General features: G+C 40.6%; 1 protein-coding gene across 1 annotated transcript in view; it reads right to left on the reverse strand.

Moving 5' to 3' along the window:
* Positions 1–20,497, reverse strand: part of CDKAL1 (CDK5 regulatory subunit associated protein 1 like 1) — a 439,319-nt gene that overhangs the window by 416,275 nt on the left and 2,547 nt on the right. Inside the window, exon 3 of the mRNA XM_054164266.1 lies at positions 17,131–17,243. Coding sequence (XP_054020241.1) covers positions 17,131–17,243 — 113 coding nt within the window. The remainder of the gene's footprint in view (positions 1–17,130; positions 17,244–20,497) is intronic.

Raw genomic sequence — 20,497 nt, forward strand, 5'->3', positions numbered from 1 at the left:
TAATCAGTAGACTCCATAGAGGTTACAAAAAATTATGGTTTAGGATACTGGAAAATATACAAGTAGTTGCATTGAAAACACATCTTAAACCTACCACATTCATCAGGCTTTACATCTTTCATTTCAGGAATCAGTGTATTGAGAACATGGTTTGCAACACAGATGGCACATGTGTTTTCAATACTGAAGTGCGTCTGATATAACTGGTACAACTTAGTATCAAATACCACACAGTTTGTTTCTTAAGTCACACACTCCTTTGTATGCTAGCAAGGCATTAGATAGTCCCACACTTTCTATACATCAAAGTGTATTTTTTATTTAGTTCCTGACACCCAAAGTAGGCATTCAGGGGAATGGAACTGCTTTTACAAAAAGCTAGAGTGTATTCATCGCAAGGACAGAAAGAAAAAAATATCTTAAACTGTAGTTTTAAAGAGACAAGCCTGATCAGGAGGCATTTTTCAGTGTCTTGAATCTCACAGGAACAAACAACCCTAGTTCACACATGAGTTTTCAACCTTTTTTGTGTCCTGAAGCTTAGAAAAACGCTTCCAGTTTGTATTAATCCTTCTCCTTCGAGTGTCTATTAAGAGTAAAGATGAGTAATTATCAACACCACCTTGAACCACCATTTGGGCACAGGTGTCAAAAAAAAGAAAGAAAAAAAGAAGTTATTCTTCCAAAGGAATAAACCCCTGTAAATCAGTTCATACAAAACCATTATTTTTGTTATTGAACTATTTCTTACAGAACCCAAATTAATCAAAATTCAAAAGGAGAGATCCCAGCTTGACAGCTTCACCCAACTACATACTACTCATTCATCCTGGAAGCTGCCTTCCTACTTCAAAGCAAAGGCTGGAAAAACCTGCAAAATAAGAGTTACATTCAACTGATTCTTTCAGATTCCAAACTGAAATTTTACTTGAGAATCACAGCATCATGATCAGGGATCAGCAGCTGAGGGCAGATAAGACACTACAGTTACACATTTTCTCTGTACTTGAGGAAGTTTTCACCTAAGATGACAGATTTTCTTAGCTTTGCCATTGTTACCAGATATAAACATCTTACTTTTTCCATCCAGCCTTACATTACAAACTAATTCAGATTTCAGAGTCTTGAAAATTACATATGGTTAGAAACCAGTTTCTGTTTCCTTCTGGTACACAGTCTGAAAGAACAATTCTTCAATACAAATAGGATTTCCCCCAAAACTGTGAAAACACTCATTTTAACTACGTTTTGCAGATAGAGAATGCAAGAGTAACTGCTCAATACTTCCTCAGAATCTTCCCACATGGAAAAGGCCCTATGCCAATATCTGCTAATAGTGTGTGTGTTTTGTTGTGGTGGGGTTTTATTAATAAGAATCAGACATTATGTCAAATCTTCCATTTGCTCTTCAGTGTGAGCTGGGTAGCATACCTGGAACTCGAAGTACAAATTCATCAAGTGATTTCATTTAGTGCCAGGAAGGTGAGTTAGACCAGAAATGTTGTATAGACACAATGCAAATCACTGATAAAATAGTGTATTGTACACGCACAATGCAAACTATCACTGATAATGCTGGTACAGGCGTGAACAGAGACAGTAACCAGCGAGGTCTCAGGAAGTAAGTAATGCAGCCTAATAATTGCAGAAATCATCATAATCATTACAGTAACAGACCACTACAGCATTCAGCAACTATATCAAGTCCCGCTCCAAAAAGAAAAGAAAATTCACTTAATGCAAAATGAAACAAACCAACCAAACCCACAAACAAAACCACACAACCACCCACATACATACACACAGAAAACATGCAGTCTGGTAATATAAATGCCATTTTTGCACTTCACAGACCCTTTGGAGGCTTTGAGGGGTTTTTTAATGACACACAGCACAACTTGCAGCTGAAGCAAACTTTCTCCTTTTGTTGGAAGAATCCACATCTTTAAGAGACTCAAACTTTCCTGATGCACATACCTGAGAAGCATGAAACTCTGCCTTGCCAAAACTTACAATGGGTTTTTAAGCATTACAGTATAGGAAACAGGCTGCTTAATGCATCTCACTCTCCACACAGTGAACACCACTTGCTTACACTGATCACTATGAAAAACCTCACACTGTCCTGATTGGACACAGGCATTTCCAGCTGCATCCTGCTGCAAGTGTCTTAGCACCACACCCATAAGCTTTATTTGAATGTGCTCTTTTCCATGAATGAACCACCACTATGCTTACCATAATACAGCATTGACTCTGAAGCCAAAAATGCAGTTTTTACAGAGGAATAAATAAATAGTTACAACAATTTTAAGCTTTCCTAGCCAAGATTCTGAAAGTAAAGCGTTGGTGTGACTAGCATGTACATGGGCAATGATCAATTAAGCAAAATCATACAAATCCCCTCTAATCTCAAAAGACTTCCATACTAATCACTGCTTCGTTTCTTTTGTGACCATATCTGACCTGACAAGGGATCTAACTTTTTCCTCAGTAATCTTCTAGGATGTTTACACAAGCCTAACATATGCACTCTTTCTGCATTATTAATAACTATGTAGGAAACACAGGAAAAATTTTACCTCACTTGTTAGGGCTGCCTCTGAACTTTGGGAGTCCTTTCAACCAAAGCAAAAAGTCCCTGAGCCCAGAGATCACTTGTATTGAGATCAATTAAGTGACTGAATTGAAAATAAAATCCAATAAAATGCCATTTTTAACCTAAATGTTAATTTAAACAGTTCTCAGAACCAGGTTTCACTAACAGTTTTGGGGGAAGCATAGCTACACAGTGCCATCTAGCAGCGACTTACAGTACAGAGCTTACTACCATACCAAGTTTGACACTTGGTCTGTAAAGTCCTTACTCAAATAAACCAGGAAAGTGACCCATACTACTGCTATAAGCAAACCTAAAAGTTGACATGTTACAGATCAAATCTACATGAACTGCTACAATCCTTTTCCCATTGACCTAAACTCTGGCCACATGCAAGAGAGCGTGGATGTGGTGTTTAAATCACCTTTCTTTGATAGCTTATTACATCTGCAATAAAGCTTCCTAAAAATGTTCTGATGAAGGTAAGTATGGATTAGCAGAATTCCCATACTAATGGAGCCCTGTATAGTTCTAGTATCACAAGTCTGATTACAAAACTGAAATGTGACCTAATGTTTCTCTAAAGTTTTTTCTTCACTGACTTTAAACAGCCCAGATTTCTCTCCTGTCATGGCTAGAACATTGAAACATCTGAAGTTACATACAGCAATAAATTCAAGTTTCCTGATCTATTGAGGGGAGGAGGGCAGATAATAGGATACTTTAAAGGCCCAGAAGATTGGCATCAAGATGGATATTTTTAGCAGATCAAGTTGCACAAAATACCCACAGAAATCAATCACTGAACAAAGCACTAAAATAAAGTGTTCCAAGTCTAAAGCTCTAGTTTCACAAGCACGTACTTTAACTCAGAGTATGTAAGCCCTAGCACTACATGAAAGACAACCCATCTCTCAAGTACTCAGTCCCATTAATGTTCTGGCCTCTTTCACAGTGTCTCAGTACACAGCTACTTCCACAGATTTAGCCAACTTTGCAGTAAATCAAACTAAGGAACTAGTCAGGTTTTAGAGTAAAATGGCCAAAACATAAAACAAATGGTACCAGAGTGTTTTTGAAATGATAGCAAAACAGATAAAGGCAAACAACAAATGTGATGTCAGCCCTTGGCATAGCCATTCAGATTTGGTATTACTGAAGAAAAGCTACAATATTGCTATTACCAATAACAGCAGTGTCTCCAAAAGAGCCACAAAAGCAAGTTTTTAATAAATGAAGCTCTACAAATTAGTAGCATTCAGTTAAGAAACATTAAAAGTGGATGCAGAGAAGCGAGGTATTCTGTTCAGAACAGTGTACAAGCTGGCACCAAGACTTCAACTTTGTCTAAAACCTTCTCTCAAATATTTTTCTGCCTATGTGCATTTCACTATTTCTCATTTTACTTAAAAAAAAAAAAAAAAAGGCAGCTATGAGAGTTTTCTCTAATGGACTTTAATACAGATTTCAGCTGTCCTGAGACCTAAGTCTGAAGGTTTCATAAACCATATTTGGAATAAAGCATCAAAAATCCACCTACTACCCATTTATCAGAACTGTACACCAGATGAAGGGACTAATGCTGGTGAAGATTGATGCATATTAACTGGAAAATATCCACATGAGAGGAACACAAAAAAATCAGAGATCTAGTGTGCATGACCCATGAAAGAAGCTTTTAGGAATTAGGTCTACTTAGCCTAGACACAAGACACCTATGGGGAGAAGTGATAACAGCATTCAAATATGTCAAAGGTTGGTATGAAGAAGAATCAGATATTCCCCCCTTCTACTACACAAAACACAGGCAGCTATAGGCTTGAACTACACTAAAAGATTTAGGTTACACATTTGGAAGCACTTTTCAACCAGAAAGGTCGTTAATCACCTAAAAAGAGTTACAAGTTCTCCACTGCGGGCTTTCAACAACCAGCTGAAACAAGTGTTGGTGAAAGGCCCAGCCCAAGGAAGGAAAGCTCAAGCAAGCAGGGGCCTTTTGGCCTATGATCTATGACAGACTGCAGCTGTCTAAAAGAAGGCTCTGCCCACTGTGAACACAAACATAAAACCTATTCCCTACAGGTGGCCAGGGAAAACCACCTTACTTAAAATTCCTCTCCCCATCCACCTCTCCATCAATTTACACTTCAGAAATCAACTCCTCTCCCTGTATCCTGTGCCTGACTGCCTGCCAGCAGGTGAGCAGCACCACACTGAGGTGCTGTTAAACTATGAGGATTTCTCCCCAACTCAAGAACAGCAGAGATAAATCTCACAGTCCCCTCCATTTAAACATCCATCTGCCTCAGTAAAGTCAGAAACCACTGACAGCACCGAAAAGCTACAGGAGTAAGTGAATTGTTGGCCACCTACACAAGACAACGCTAGTCTCTGCTCTGCTGTGTTTGTACTTGGAAAATCACAGATACACCCAAAGTAATTCAGGAAACACATTCATTTGCAACAAGCCTTTATATATATGTGTGTGTAACAAAAAAGACACAAGTGTCACAGCACTTGTGGAGGAACAATGACATTTTTCTCTTTTAATGAAAAATTCTGTTAAGAGCTTTTCCTGTTCTGCTATAATGGTACAAAGCATGTTTGGAACTATTGAGACTATATCAGTGTAGCTGTCTAAGAAGTAAACTTTTTTATTTTCCAGTTAGAAGACTTCTAAAGTATATTCAGTTAATATTTTTCTTTCATCACTACCAATCACCAATGTCTCAGACTTCTAAACAAACCCTGGATGCTCAAATGTACCATCATCTAACAACCTACATCTTTACATTCACAAAGTGAGATTAACATTTACCAATGGTAAATGAATTTTTCAAAGGAGGATAAAGACAAACACAAAAATGCCAACCCATAAACAAAACAGAGATTCAAAAGTCAACTATCACTTTAGGGAATCAATTAAAAACAAGCACATTTTTAACCTTAAAGTCCGGCCAACAAAAGCTGAGGGTCCAAAATGCCTAATAAAATCAGCAGCCAAGTGATCTGTCTTCTATTAAGTTGCAAGCCAAAAAACTCACTTCTCTATACACCAGTGTCTTGTACCAATCAACAGCTATTCAGTTTTGGCACGATTAACTCAAAGCCTATTTATAGTCATCCAAGATAAAGTTTCTGCTTTTCTGCTTAGTTTCTTTCTATAAGCAAATTCCAAAGCCTGGGATTTGACACACAAGACAAATACTAATGTGTTCTGCTTAAACAGATGAAGCCTGTTCCTCAGCCCTTACACTTAAAGCTCCAAGTCCAATTGGCAGCACACAAACACTGCAAGATTCACGGAAGAGTGTAGAAGCTCCGTGGATGTGCATTTCTGCAGACAAGTCGTACTCCACTTATCATCAACGCTGTCAAGACGACACCAGCTAAGCCAGCTTAAGGTCCCCATGGCTGTTTGGTCACAGCATCCACCCTGCTTTTCAGAAGTTTTGGCCCCTCAGTTTAAAGAGGACACTGAGACACTTGAAAAAGGGCAATGAGGCTGGGGAGAGGCCTCGAGCACAAGCCCTATGAGAAGAAGCTGAGGGAGCTGGAATTGTTTAGCCTGGAGAAGAGGAGGCTCAGGGCAGACCTTATTGCTGTCTACAAACAACTGCCTGAAGGGTGGTTGTGGCCAGGAAGGAGTTGGTCTCTTCTCCCAGGCAACCAGCACCAGAACAAGAGGACACAGTTTCAAGCTGTGCCAGGGGAAGTTTAGGCTTGAGGTGAGGAGAAAGTTCTTCACAGAGAGAGTCGTTAGCCATTGGAATGGGCTGCCCAGGGAGGTGGTGGGGTCACCATCCCTGAAAGTGTTCAAGAGGGGACTGGACATGGCACTTGGTGCCATGGTCTAGTAGGCATGAGGTCTCGGGTGACAGGTTGGAGTTGATGATCTTTGAGGTCTCTTCCAACCTTGGTGATTCTGTGATTCTGAATCAGCATCAAAAAACCAAACCGGACAGAGACTTGCTAGGATGAGGTTGAAATTTCCTAGCAACTGCAGAAGTAAGTTATGACAACATGAAACATTCTAAAACAGTTTTATGATACAATAAAATAATTTCTTTGCACCAGAGACACCGGAGCAGCTTATCACCTCTAGTTAGGGCTAGAGATGTCTCTGGCCATAGCGTTGCTAAGACCAAATAATCACCCAGTTTCCATGAAACATTTACAACCTATCTATGACTTACTTATTTTACAACAGGCCTTTTAGTGTAGCCACAGAAAAAAGCAGAAGGACTCAAGATCCAATGGTTGTTCAGTGTTTACAGCCAGGAGGATACAAATATCATAGAAATCTGTTCCAGCTTTGCTTCAGACTGCAGCACCCTGCCATTCCACCAACACAGAGCTCCTTCCCTGCAAACTCAAATGCTTCCCAATGCACAGCTCTACTGCTCCAAACAGACTGCTCTTTGACAACTCTCTTATCAAAGTAGTGGTGGACTACATTGAATATCATTCACAGTGAAAGAGACTCCAAAACTTAAAAAACACCAAAATTTTAAAAAATATTCAGCTTTAAAATTTAAATAAATAAAGAATTATACAACCCAGAATTTCCCTGAACCAACGGCAGGTAAAAAAAAAAGTCATACAAGCCCTAAGTTAACCATACAAAATACATAAGCTAAGAATGCAGCTAGGCCTTGCCTTAGGATGCTAATTCATAGGAAGTGATACTTCCCCCTCAAAAAGACATCAAATCAGATCCTGCACATTCTTTGGAATTTGCTTGAACAAATGAAAAACATAGTGTTGGAAACTTAGGATAGCACTGCACTAACGACATTACCACCACCTACCTAAAATTAAGCTCTGACAGTGAATTCCTGATGTCATAGAATCATAGAATCAGTAAGGTTGGAAAAGACTTCAAAGATCATCAAGTCCAACCTGTCACCACAGACCTCATGACTACTAGACCATGGCACCAAGTGCCACATCCAATCCCCTCTTGAACACCTCCAGGGATGGTGACTCCACCACCTCCGTGGGCAGCACATTCCAATGGCGAACTACTCTCTCTGTGAAGAACTTTCTCCTCACCTCAAGCCTAAACTTCCCCTGGCACAGCTTGAAACTGTGTCCTCTTGTTCTGAAGACCATCTTCCTTTACACTCTTAACTAAACTCATGGTTCATGGCTCGTGCTGTAGTCCTGTATATCAACAGATTGCATTTGCTCAGCAATCCATACAGTTTTCAGTGTCTTGGTGCAACACAAGGGAAAACAAGAAACTCACAGTCAAGCTTCACCTTTCTTGAAAATGAAACTGTAGCCAATACAGTCTAGGTAAGATCATTAAAATAAAAGTTAACATCATTCCTTAATGAAAGTAAGCTGGGAGTCATGCTGATCATGATAAGCATAATCCTTAATGTTTTCAAAGAGAAATCTGTGTATAAATTAACCAGCCTCTCCAGACCAACAAATACAAAGCAGGAAAGGGCTTTCAAATAGAATAGCTCTTCCAGAAAGCGACTTTAGCAATTATACTTTATGAATCTCCATTGTCCTAACAGACTTTTTGACAGGGAGACTAAAAAGTACAAGACGAAACCCATCGTAAGCTAAAAAGTGGTAACTGCAGAAGTACAAAACACAGACCTTCCTAATACTCAATAGCAAAGTTATCAACTAAACAGACATAAGATCAGGATGATAGCAAATTAATTAGGTTCAAGCTGATTAATTAAAAGTACACAACTGTGCTTCAGATTTGAATAATCCACTATCCATGAATTTAAATCAACTAAACAGTAGTGAAAAGGTTAAGCATCCTGCTGAGGGACAGAGCAAGGGAACACTCCCCAGGCAGGCAGGGAGTAAGAGAGCCCCAGCCCGGCACTGCCGAGCCAATGCTCCCACCTCTTGGATCCTGCCGGTACAGCAGCCAGCCCTGCCAAAAAAGACGAAAAGAGTTAGAAGCCTGAACTATTTCCTACATTATCAGGTCCCGATTTTCTTTCATACATCTACATTTTGATAGAAAAAAAATCAGAAGACGACATCTGAGCTTCCTCTTGGCAATCATGCCTGGGGAGACACAATGCTCTGTTGGGGAGGAGGTGTGGGGGGTGGGGAGGTGGAATTAATAATCATAGAATCAATAAGGTTGGAAAAGACCTCAAATATCATCAAGTCCAAATCATTTTTAAAAGCATAAACAAAAAGCACAGGCAATTTAAGACAGCAGCAGATATACTCCAAGGCTGGGATAGGACTCTAGGAGAGAACAAGTATCTACCTGCATTGTTACATGCACACTGGCTCGTATTAGAAACACTGCATCCAGCAGGAGTAGAGAGGTGAGTGTCCCCCTGTACTTGGCACTGGTGAGGCCACACCTCAAGTATTGTGTCCAGTTTTGAGCACCCCAATACAAGAGAAATGTGGAGGTGCTGGAGTGAGCGCAGAGGAGGGCAACGAAGCTGGGGAAGGGCCTGGAGAATAAAACTTACGAAGAGCAACTGAAGGGGCTGGGGCTGTTTAGTTTGAGGAAGAGGCAGCTAATGGGAGACCTCACCACTTAAAAGTACCTGAAAGGACATTGTAAAGATTGGTGCTGGTCTCTTCTCACCGGTAATTAGGGATGGAACAAGAGGGAATGGCCTCAAGGTGCAACAGGGTAGGCAGAGACTTGACATTAGGAAAAAAATTCTCACAGAAAGCGAAGTCACACATTGGAAGGGGCTGCTCAGGGAGGTGGTTGTCACCAACCGTGGTTGTGTTTAAAGGTCATTTAGATGTGGTGCTTGGGGATATGGTTTAGAGGTGAACTTTGAAGAGTAGGGTTAATGGTTGGACTTGATCCCAACCTGAATGACTCTAAGATTCTATAGTTACTTGTTTCCTTGGTGACAGGACTTGTTCTCACACCTGGGAGTCACAGAAACACCAGGCTTACATAAACACAACCCAAGCTGGTTCTGATAAAAGACACAGAAGTAATACTCAGCTCCATTAAGCAGAAATTTGGTTTGGTGCTTTTCCTGTCTCTTATCCATTTAGTGAATTTCTACTGTCTCCAGCCAGCCTCCATAATCACATGGCAATCCTGTTTCTTAAAATACCCTCAGGCCTGATAGAAGGAGAATATAGGTTAATGCTCTGTATTTGGAGACACAGCACAGTTAGACATGAGTTGTGCTACAGTCAAAACTCTTATCAGCAACAAGCCAGAAAGGAAGTCACTTTGGCTTGCCATGTCTCCTATAATGCATAATGCCTAGCAGCTCACACATGCACAGGTACCCATATGGAATTGTTAACAAGTATTCTTGAAATACATTAAAAGCATCTTAATGCGAAGTTGGACAGCAAAGGCTTTTTAAAGTCTTATGGCAAGTTTAGAGAATTTTAACCCAACCAGCAATTTCTCAAAACCAAGGAACTTGCAGCTAAGTTTCACCATTCTTGGCAAATGAAACTAGAGCCAAATTATAGCAAAAGCCTGGAGTAAACATTAACCCTTCTCCACTATTCCCCAGTCATCTGTCCTAACAAGCAAGGCCTTTTCACCTGCTCCTACAAACGTTCTAATCAAAATATGATCCTGCTCCTACCTCTGAGAATATATGGTCAAAAATCGGGTGTGTTCTCCCACTAGCTTTTAAAAATCTTCTATGAATTACCTGTAGCACAGAGAATAATGAGAAACCTGAGACTGTCTCAGCAGAGCACTCTACAAAACTCCACATCACCTGTATGTGCATGTGGAACTCACTTAATCACTACTATTTATGCTTCATTTACTGATTGCTTAACCATCTACTACAGGGACATACAGCAGATATGAGGATGCATGTTACCAAAAGCTGAAATTTACCTTCCATGGTTCAATCTTTTTCAGATCCATTCTTCTGGATTACATGAAGCTGAGCACTACCAGAACTAAACCTTACTGCACAACCACTAGAGAGTACAGTCAATTGCTTTGCCACTGGAATTACGCCTAAACAAGTATGCATGCTTAAATTTGCCTATGTAATCTCTCTAATGGTGTCTCTGAACACATTGTGCATGCAGGATTTATTTAGCCTCTCAGGCCACCTCCCAACTGCAAAAGAAAAAAAAAAACACAAAAAGAAATCAATTCAATTTAGATGAACTGTGAAACAGGTGATTTGAAGTGTGATAAAAAAAAGAAACAGCACACATTTGTCAGACCAAGGTGTAATGGCAGTGATACAGGAAGCTGTTGTTAAGAGAAAACACACAGTAGTTCTTTCTAGTTGTCCCATAAACAGGAGAAACATTTCCCAGTTTGAGGATTAAGAGTTCTATCCTGTAATGGAGACAACATACTCAAAGCAGATACACCACTTAACAGGGAAGTTGCCTAATGGGAATAAGAAGTTGGTGTTGAGAAAGCTGAGGTAAGAAAAACTTCCCACCAAATGGCCATATATATATATGTGTGTGTGTGTGTGTATATATTGTACTCCAAGTCAGAAGCGGCCGGTAACACAACTCCAGCCACACACACACTAGGTAGTTTTACAGGGAGCAGAGGAGCAGTAATACAGTAACACACAGCTGCCAAAACTGCCAGTTATACCTTAGTTTACAGAGGTCTGGGGAACATGCACTGCTGCGGCTTAATCACAGCATGGTGTAATATTAACTCCATACTCCAGACCCGTCATCCCACTCATTGCCTAAGTGGACACTGCAGGCTCCACTGAGAATACCTGTATTCCTCCCAAATATCTGTGAAATCTTGATTGTCTACATTCACACCGTCCCATTTGTTTCATCCCATGGATATCACCTTTCATTTTTCCTCTATGTCCCATTTCACCCTCTCTCCTCATCCTCTTAACCATCTCACCACCAGAGTTTCAGATTCTAATGAGATAACAAGAGTTCATACCTCCAACAATTATTTCAGCAGCAGCAAAAGAAAGAGACTAGACACAACAAAACCCACCAAACTCACATCCCAAGCACTCACACTAACTGCACAGAACAGAGAAGGGTTTTCAGGCCTAAGGACCAAGAATCTAAACACAAAGCAAACTTGTGACAAGGACGCCATATCACTGCATCTGTTAAGATATTTCTCACCTTAACAACAGGTATAGAAATTAATTACTGCCTCTCTCAGTGCCAGCAACCAAAATTTTCTACATCCAGGTTATCAGTCAGTTTGAATCTGAAAGAGGAACCTGTTTGCAAAAATGGTAAAGGCAGGTGTGTAAAGGTTTTCAAGCAATGCAGAAATCATACAGGATTGAGATTCTACAAATGACAGACAACAAGGGAATTCCACAGCAAGGGTACAAAATGACACAGGATTTGCACCTTAGTTCACTTGTCTCCATTACTCAGGGGCTTCACAGAGAACGACAGTTTCATGGCTACAGTGCTGTCAGGGAAAACAGAATTGTCTGGAATATTCTGTGTATTTAAACCCCCTCCTCAAAAAGAAAAATACTATAAGCTACCTTTTTATTTTGTCACTGCAGTCAGAATCATTTGGAAAGTACAGCAAAGACTACACTTGAATTAACTGACTGCTAAAGACCAAACACTTAATGAGCAGCTAATTTTTATTTTACCTTAAAAAAGATTACTAAAAAAATATCTCAAGCATAGCCATAGCACCCCAAAACTACGTGGTAATCACTACTGTTGTTTTACATGACGCTTTTGAAGCAACAGAGAAGCATAATCAGCTGGGTGAAGAGCAAAAAACTGAAAGATCAGCTGCTGATTCTGAGCAACTAAAAGCATACACTGGAATACAGCAGAAACCTTGGTTAAAAGACTTCATCAACCACTATGCAAGGCTGCCAAATACTTAGAATGCAGCAGCCTGTTTCAGAGATCTCCACTTTAGGACAAATTGCATCAAAGTCTGGAGTTATTAGAATTTTATTGTGCAGTAGAAAAGTACTTGCAAAACAAAGCACCAGATTCTGAATTCACAAGCCATGAGTCAACACCTGTAAAGTCTTAGTCATTATCTTTATTTTCCATTTGGATGAATAAAATGGATGATGCAGCACATTTTACTTTGTGGAGATGGCCAAAGTCTGAGAAAGCGTGGTTCATGCGACACAAGGAACAGTAGGCAATGCCTTTTAACGCTGGAGTCTATACTAGACTGTAGCACCTCATCATTTTCAACAGCAGATAAGGTTTCCTTTTACATCCATCTTCTTTTCACCGTGAGGTGTTAAGCAGATCAGAGCATTTGTTCTTCCTTGTCTTTTTCCTTCTTTCTTCTACTCAAATTTGCTGTTTGAGCAGATGGACAGTCTTAAGGATACCTCAGCTATATCCACTGGTAAACAAAACTGACAAGTGTTGAGAAAATTAACAGGAGGTAATAAAAGAGAATTTCTTTAACAGTGTTTCCAAATATTATCTGAGATTTGCTTCAGAGGAATGCATACATAGTCTGCACAGTAATTTCAGAATTGGAGCAAAACATGGACTATAAACACGAAGCTTCAATGGGAACTGGCAAATCTCACTGATATAAGTTCTGCCAAAAATACTATAACCACAGTAACAAGGTGAGCTCTTCAGGAGGCACAGGAAGGTACTCATGAAAAATACAGCACCTTTCCATCCAACAACCTTGCAGAAAAATTGTGCAAGTCAGAAAAAAGGATGCCTGAACAAAAACTAGCCTAAAATTACATCAATAAAACTAAAGTTCTATAGTATCACCTGTCAACTGAATTAACTAGATAACAACTCCAATCCTCTTTGCTTCTGGAATCCCATGCTATAGGAGGAAAAAGTTCCATGCCAGCACCTATTTCTAAAGAAAACCAAGTGTAGTGCATACAAACAAGCTAAACTAGGAACAGTTTAATAACAGTTTTTGCTTCCTCTTCATAAAAGGAAAAGTTACTGTTTGTTCTTTTGCTATTTGTAAGCTATTAGTAATGTCTTCAGACATACCACCTCTACCCAAGCATGTTTTACAGTGACTGAGGAGAGAATGTTTTGGACCTGAGCAGCCTCAAGCCAGAAGTATTACAAAACAGCAAGCATACCTAACTGCTTGGTCCATCAAAATGCATTTAAGAAGGCTGGGCCAAAACTCATCTGACAGAGCCAGAAACCTGTAGAGGTCAACAAATGCTAATTCAACTACTCACTTCAGAAGTCAATTGCTTCTATGTATGACTACACATTTGATTCCATTTTCAGAGAGAACATACTGTGAAGTGGCACACGGACTGAAATCCTTTTGCAAACAAACATCTAGCTCACAGTATTTGAGAGCTCCCAGCTCGCCCACTTCCTCTTTTTCACAGTAGGCATTAATGTCTGTACCATGAGAGTTTCTTCTTCCTCCAGGCTGTATCTCAAAGGGAGAACTCTAGTAGGTCTGCAGGCATATCTAAGCTATATAGCGAGTCATGCTGCCAAGAAAACAAAACCAGTTTTAGAACCAGCAAAGCCACCTTCAGCTATACCATTTCTAGAACAAGAACAAGTACCATGGTACAGCCCTACACTGATAGCAGCTGGTCCACACATTTCTGTGTGACTCAGACTAACAGAGGAGCTTTGTGTTCCTGCTGCATGGTATGCAAGATTTGTTCAGAATACTGCCTACCTCCATAGTAAAAGCAAGTACAATAAGAGGTTCAGCTTTTCCACTGGTTCCCCTCTTCTGCTGGTTCCCTTTCACATTTAAGCTGATGCACTTCCTGATTTTAAACTGGCATTGCTGCTATTGAACTATCTGTATATTGCCAATTCACACTGCACTCTCCCCAGACGAAGGAAGTCTTCGCTGGGAGTAACTGCAGCACAACCCTCAGCTTTCAACACTGGATATAGCCACACCTGAAAGCAACATTTTTGTATAAATGTTCTTTGTACAGAAGGAGCATACTAGAAACAGATAGAGACAAGGAGGAAAAATAAATAAATAATCCACACAAAAAAAAAACCCCACCCCTTCTCAATCTCCTGAAGAGAGTTCTTAGTAAGAGCACAGTAGAATCCTTGCAATATACAAGGACAGGGAATAGTATTAGGAAGTGGCTCACGGTGGTCTTGGGTTAATGGTTGGACCGGATGATCTTAGAGGTCTCTTCCAGCCAAAACAATTCTATGAAGTAATCAACAATTATTTCTGTAATTGTTCAGTTTCAGTTAAGTCAGCTTAAACCATGTTGCCTTGCTGTAACTTCTAGTTAACAATCAATGTCTGCCTGATGCTGCTCCTCTTTTATCTCTTTTTTTCTTTTCAATCTTGTAATTAGAAAACACTAGAAACATTGCTTGGCTACCTCCTCTATGATGAGGAAGCAACTGCAATTAAAGCTCACATTATATTCCCTAGAGAACTTTAGTCCAGCATCTCTTCATAAGTGTTGGTTAATCAAGCTTAGGAATACCTAGGACACAGGCTAATCAAAACACTAAGTACTAGGTGTCCAAGATGCTATGGCAAGAGATAATCTTTCACCTTAGCAAGCATTTTTACCTTTTCCTCAAGTTCTGGCAACAGATCCTTTCCAACTAATTCTAGCAACAGAGGCCCTGAATTAGACAAAAACACTTATGAACCTTTTTGGGTTTTTGAGTTGTGTAAACAATATTGTTTAATTTAAAAGCAATGTTTGAAATGTAGATAATGTTAAGCAGTACTTACTAACTACTTCACTGTACAGGACAAAAAGATTAAATCCCTTGTTGACACACTGTTTGAACTTCCCAAAGGACTTGCTATAATAAAAAGTAAAATGCCTTCTTAAAAAGGGATTTATGAGTAATACTCAAGAAATGTTGGGAAACTTTCTACATTAGCATTTCTTCTATGGAAAGCTGGATAGGGTGAGCAGTCAGTTATGCACCAGATGCTAAAAATCTTAACTGCCACTTTGTTGAGAGCAAGACTGTGATGTCTTTTGTCTCACTGCACACCTTTAATATTTTCTCTGTACCTGTCTATTGGGTATTACTGTCTGCAACCAGGATCTTCAATGAACCTTTTCTTCTTAAGGCTGAAGAAATCCAGTCTTCCCAGCCTCTGTTCATATATCACGAGCTCCCAAAACCATCCTGGTGGTCCTACACTGGGCTCAATCTCTCTTTCCCTAGGGAGCCCAAAATTGGGCCAAAGGTGGATCACTTGGCATAGTACTCTAAATACTGCCTCACAAGTCCCACAGAGCTGAAGGATCACTTACCTAGACCTGCTGCCTATGCTCTTGCTAATACAGCCCAGGATTCAGTTTGGCTTTTTAGCTACAAGGGTACATTGCTGACTCATTCTCAGCCCTTGTCTACCTTAATCCCAGAGTCTTTTCCTGCAAAGCTGCTTTCAATTAAGGTCTCTTTGAACTGGTTTCCAGCCTATCAACCACTTTCCCCAGTTTGGCAGAAACTTGCTGAAGGTCCATTACATGCTATCTTCCAAGTCCATTAAAGACATTAACTAGGATCAGTCCCATGTGAACCCCTGAAAGACATTATAATTTTTATGGAAAGTGCGTATCTTCTCCAGAGCTGGACTAAGGGTCACCTGGGTTCCCTAAAATAGTTCAGCACTTGAGTAATTCAGTATTTAGTTTCTACTTAGATACAGAGAGATCAACTGCAAAACAGAACAATGAGATGTAACTGTTTAACAATAACAAGGAAAGCAACAAGCATTCTGTGGAATGAGGAGTAAAGTACTTCTGGTAAAATGTCATGAAAGAACTTTGCAGTCATTCAGTACAAGCAGGACAAGTTTAAATGCAGGACAAACCCAAACCTGAATTAATAAATAAAACTGAACATTGGGTTTTTAACTAATCATAAGCTACACAAAAGTATTCAGATAACAATTCCACACTGAAATGTGACATGAATCTGTTTGCAGCTTTCTACAGCTTTCCTTTCAGCACATTTTGCTTAAAGGAGATGAAGTGTGGCCAGCACAACTACAAGATTATGGATTTTGGTCAGAGCTGAGGACGCAGATGATGTTGACAGGGAGTCCTTTTAATAATTTGGAAGGAAGGGAGGGAAAAAAAAAACAGTTTCAGCACTGTCAAGTGTATAAGATACAATGCTGTATCATCCCACCTCCATCATAGTGACCGTCTCTCCTGAAACAAAGGATCATTCACATGGAGCACTCACCTCTGCTCCAGAAGCAAATACACAACACTAAGTGGCAACACACTTCCTTGGTCTCTCTCTCAGGCTCCACCAATTACCATCAGAGAACCCAAACAGATTCTGCCCAAGGATCTTTCCCTTCCACTCTTATGGAAAGCTTTTCAATTAAGTTCAGTAAGCAGAATGCTTACAAAAGGCACTGCAAGCTGTCTATTAGATGGCTGTCAGGAAACACCCATTCTGAAAACACTCATCTTGCAATGATTCTGCTTAATGCCAGGAAAACACTTCACCTACTCACCTCTAAATCAGAAAGAGATCAAAGGGAGATCTCATAAAGTGCAATTCAGACTGGAAACAAAATGACAGCTTGAAAGCTCTGAACATTCACCCCCCAAAAAATCTGAATTATGCAATTTGCTTGATATTGTTACCTGTAATTTTGTATCCATAGGCAGCCAGCTGTCCAGCCATGTATTCACCATCTGAATTATTGTGAGAACATCCCCAGGTACGAATCCAGATCTTCTGAACACCAGGAATAATGCTAAGTAAAAATTATTGAAAACAGCAAGTTAGAAGATAAGCAAGCTTCCTCTGTAAGTCCACTGAACAGACTCAATTAATTGAAATTCCCTAAATACAAAATAAGCAACACAAACAGTAAAACACCAGAACAGTTGGAGACAAAACATCATAATCATTTGATTTTAGTGGAGTGGGTATTAGGTCCAGCCAGGATAGAGTTAACTGTCTCCACAGCACCCCATATGGTGCCCTTTGTGTTTGTCACTAGAACAGTGGTGCTAATACACCTGTGCTTCATCTGCTGTTGGAACAGTGCTTGCACAGCACCAAAACCTTCTGTGTCCATGTGCTCCACTCCCACCACAAGCAGACTGGAGATGGACAACAAGCTCAAAGGGAACATGGACAGAATAACTGACCTAAAGTGACCATGCCAGATGATGATATGCTCAGTAATAAAAAATGAGGGTTTGGTCTTTCCAAGCTAGCCATGGTTCTGAGACTGATTGGACATCAACCTGTTTGTGGGAAGTGACAAGTGATTGCTTTTGTATCATTAGAGGTTTTTGCTTATTCTCCTTCACTTAAACTCTCTTCATCTCAACTCACAAGTTCTATTGCTTTTGGTGTTCCAATTCTCTCCCCCACCCCACTGAGAGGAGGAGGGAGCAAGTGGTGGAGTGGCTGCCTAGTTCTTGTCCAGGGCCAATCATTCCAAGTGGCAGGAATGAGTTTCAGAATAGAGAAGGTACAAAAGATGGAGGATAAGAAACCCTAACTTTCTGAAAATTGTATCATTTTTTGACTTTCAAGTGACTGAACTGAAATTAGGCCACCATCTGGTACCTAGTGGTTGCCATTCCCTCCATCCAAGCTATCTTTACAAATTCTTAACTTGAGCCTGCCACCAGCACCCTAATATCTGAAAGCCCATATCCATGCTTTCTGGGCTCCAGAAGAGGCACAGCAGATGTGTACCACAACTAGCACATAGAGTGGTTTACCAACCAACAAAAAATTCTGCAAGCAGCTCTCACTGAAAGTCCTGGCATAACTGTACCAATGAGCTAAAGATGTCAGCACAAGAACAACACAGACCCTGAACACTGCCATTTGTCTTGTCCTTAAATTTTTTTTTATCCCCCACATGCTAAAGACACAACCCCTTGATTAGCTGAGTGAAGATTAGTGATCATTAAGTAGATATGTAAAACATACTGAGTAGTACAACGTATTTAGGCTCTTTGCTGTCTAAACAACTTAAGTTAGTTTGCTTTCTTGGGTCAAAAACACTAAAATACAACCTTTTAGGTAACATATATTACCTGAATACTTAGGATAATGGAGTGCTAGTGAGAAGTATCTATAGACCACCACAAGTTCAGGTGTCCATACACTCCTGCCAGAATAGGATCAATGTACCATTGTGGGGCTTGACATAAGGGTGCTTTGTTATGTTTGTAAAATCTCCTTTGAACACCAATGAAAACTCAAATTTGCTGAAACTAAAGAGGGGAGGGGGGAAACAAACCACAAAAATCCATCTCTGAACTGCAGTAGAAAGAAGGATCAATAATGGAGTTCACCTGTGCTTTAATCAATTCCACTGCAGCAGAAAGTTAGTTCTGTTCCTATGGAAATCACAAGAAGGAAAAACACAGGTGCATTCAGTAGCTATTGCATACTGTTGCCCCTGAAATAAAATGGTAGGTTCAAAAGAAGCTTCACTTTATCACTCACAGGATGCACACACAAAAAGCACATGAAATCCCAGGTTCTGGAAACCAGGTGAAAAGACTGGAACTAGCAAGATGTACCCTTGATGGAAGAGAATTGGATCAGAGGATACATCAGGCAACTAGACATATGTAAGTCCCTGGGCTCATATGAGATGCTTCCATAAGAGAGATGAGGATGTACTGAGATGGTGCAACAAATGGCCATGGAGGTTATTAAAGCACTCCTCCTATGAGGGGAGGCTGAAAACAGCTGGGAATGTTTAGCCTGGAGAAGAGAAGACTAAGATGAGATCTTACCAATGCTAATCAATATCCAAAGAACAGGAGTCAAGAGAATGGGGCCACTCACCATTATTTATCAAGACGCCTGGCTAACTGGGGAGGTCCTAGTTGACTAGAGACTAGCTAATGTGACACCCATCTACAGGAATGCCTGGAAGGATGATCTACAGGCCTGTCAGTCTGACCCTGGTGCAAGGGAAGGTTATGGAACAGGTCATCTGGAGCACCATCACACAGCACATACAAGACAACCAGGAGAGCAGCCAGCATGGGTTTATGAATAGCACAGATGAGGGATGCAGAGAGACCAGTGGATGTAGTCTACCTTGACCTTAGTAAGGCTTCTGACACTGTCTTCCATAACATCCTTGTGAGCAAGCTCAGGAGGTGTGGGATAGAAGAACAAACAGTGAGATGGATTAGGAACTGGTTATACAATAGAGTGCAAAGAATGGTGGTCAATGGTACCAAGTCCAGGGGGAGACGTGTAACCAGTGGAGTCCCCCAGGGATCAGTGCTGGGTCCAATCCTATTCAACATCTTCATCAATGACACTGATGAGTGACAGAGCATCTGCTCAGCAAGTTTGCTGACAATACCAAACTGGAAGGCTTGGCTGATACACCTGAAGGCTGTGCAGCCATTCAGCAAGATGTGGACAGACTGGAAAGCTGGGCAAAGAGGAACCTAATGAGGTTCAACAAGGACAAGTGCAGAGTCCTGCACCTGGGAAGGAACAATAAACTGCACCAGTACAGGACAGGAGGTGATCTGCTAGGGAGCAACCTTGTGGATAAGGACCTTGGAGTCCTGGTGGACAAGTTATCCATGGGACATAAATGTGCCCTTGTGGCCAAGAGAGCCAATGCTATTCTGGGGTGCATTAAGAATGTGCCCAGTAGATCAAGGGAGGTTCTCCTCCCCCTCTACTCAGCCCTAATGAGGCCCCACCTGGAATTTTTGCATCCAGTTCTGGGCTCCCCAGTTCAAGAGGGACAGGGATCTATTTGAGAGAGTCCAAGGGACTGGAACACAAGCCTGATAAGGAAAGGCTGAGAGACCTGAGGCTCTTTATTTCTGGAGAGAGAAGAATCAGAGAGGATCTAATAAATGTGTATCAATATACGAGGTATGGGTGTCAAGGAATGGACAGCCTCTTCTCACTTGTGCTCTGTGATAGGACAAAGGGCAACAGATGTAAACTACAGCACAGGAAGTTCCACCTCAACACAAGGAAGAACTTTACTTCAAG

Source organism: Dryobates pubescens, chromosome 9 (genome assembly GCF_014839835.1).
Source record: "Dryobates pubescens isolate bDryPub1 chromosome 9, bDryPub1.pri, whole genome shotgun sequence".
In the NCBI taxonomy this organism is placed as follows: domain Eukaryota; kingdom Metazoa; phylum Chordata; class Aves; order Piciformes; family Picidae; genus Dryobates; species Dryobates pubescens.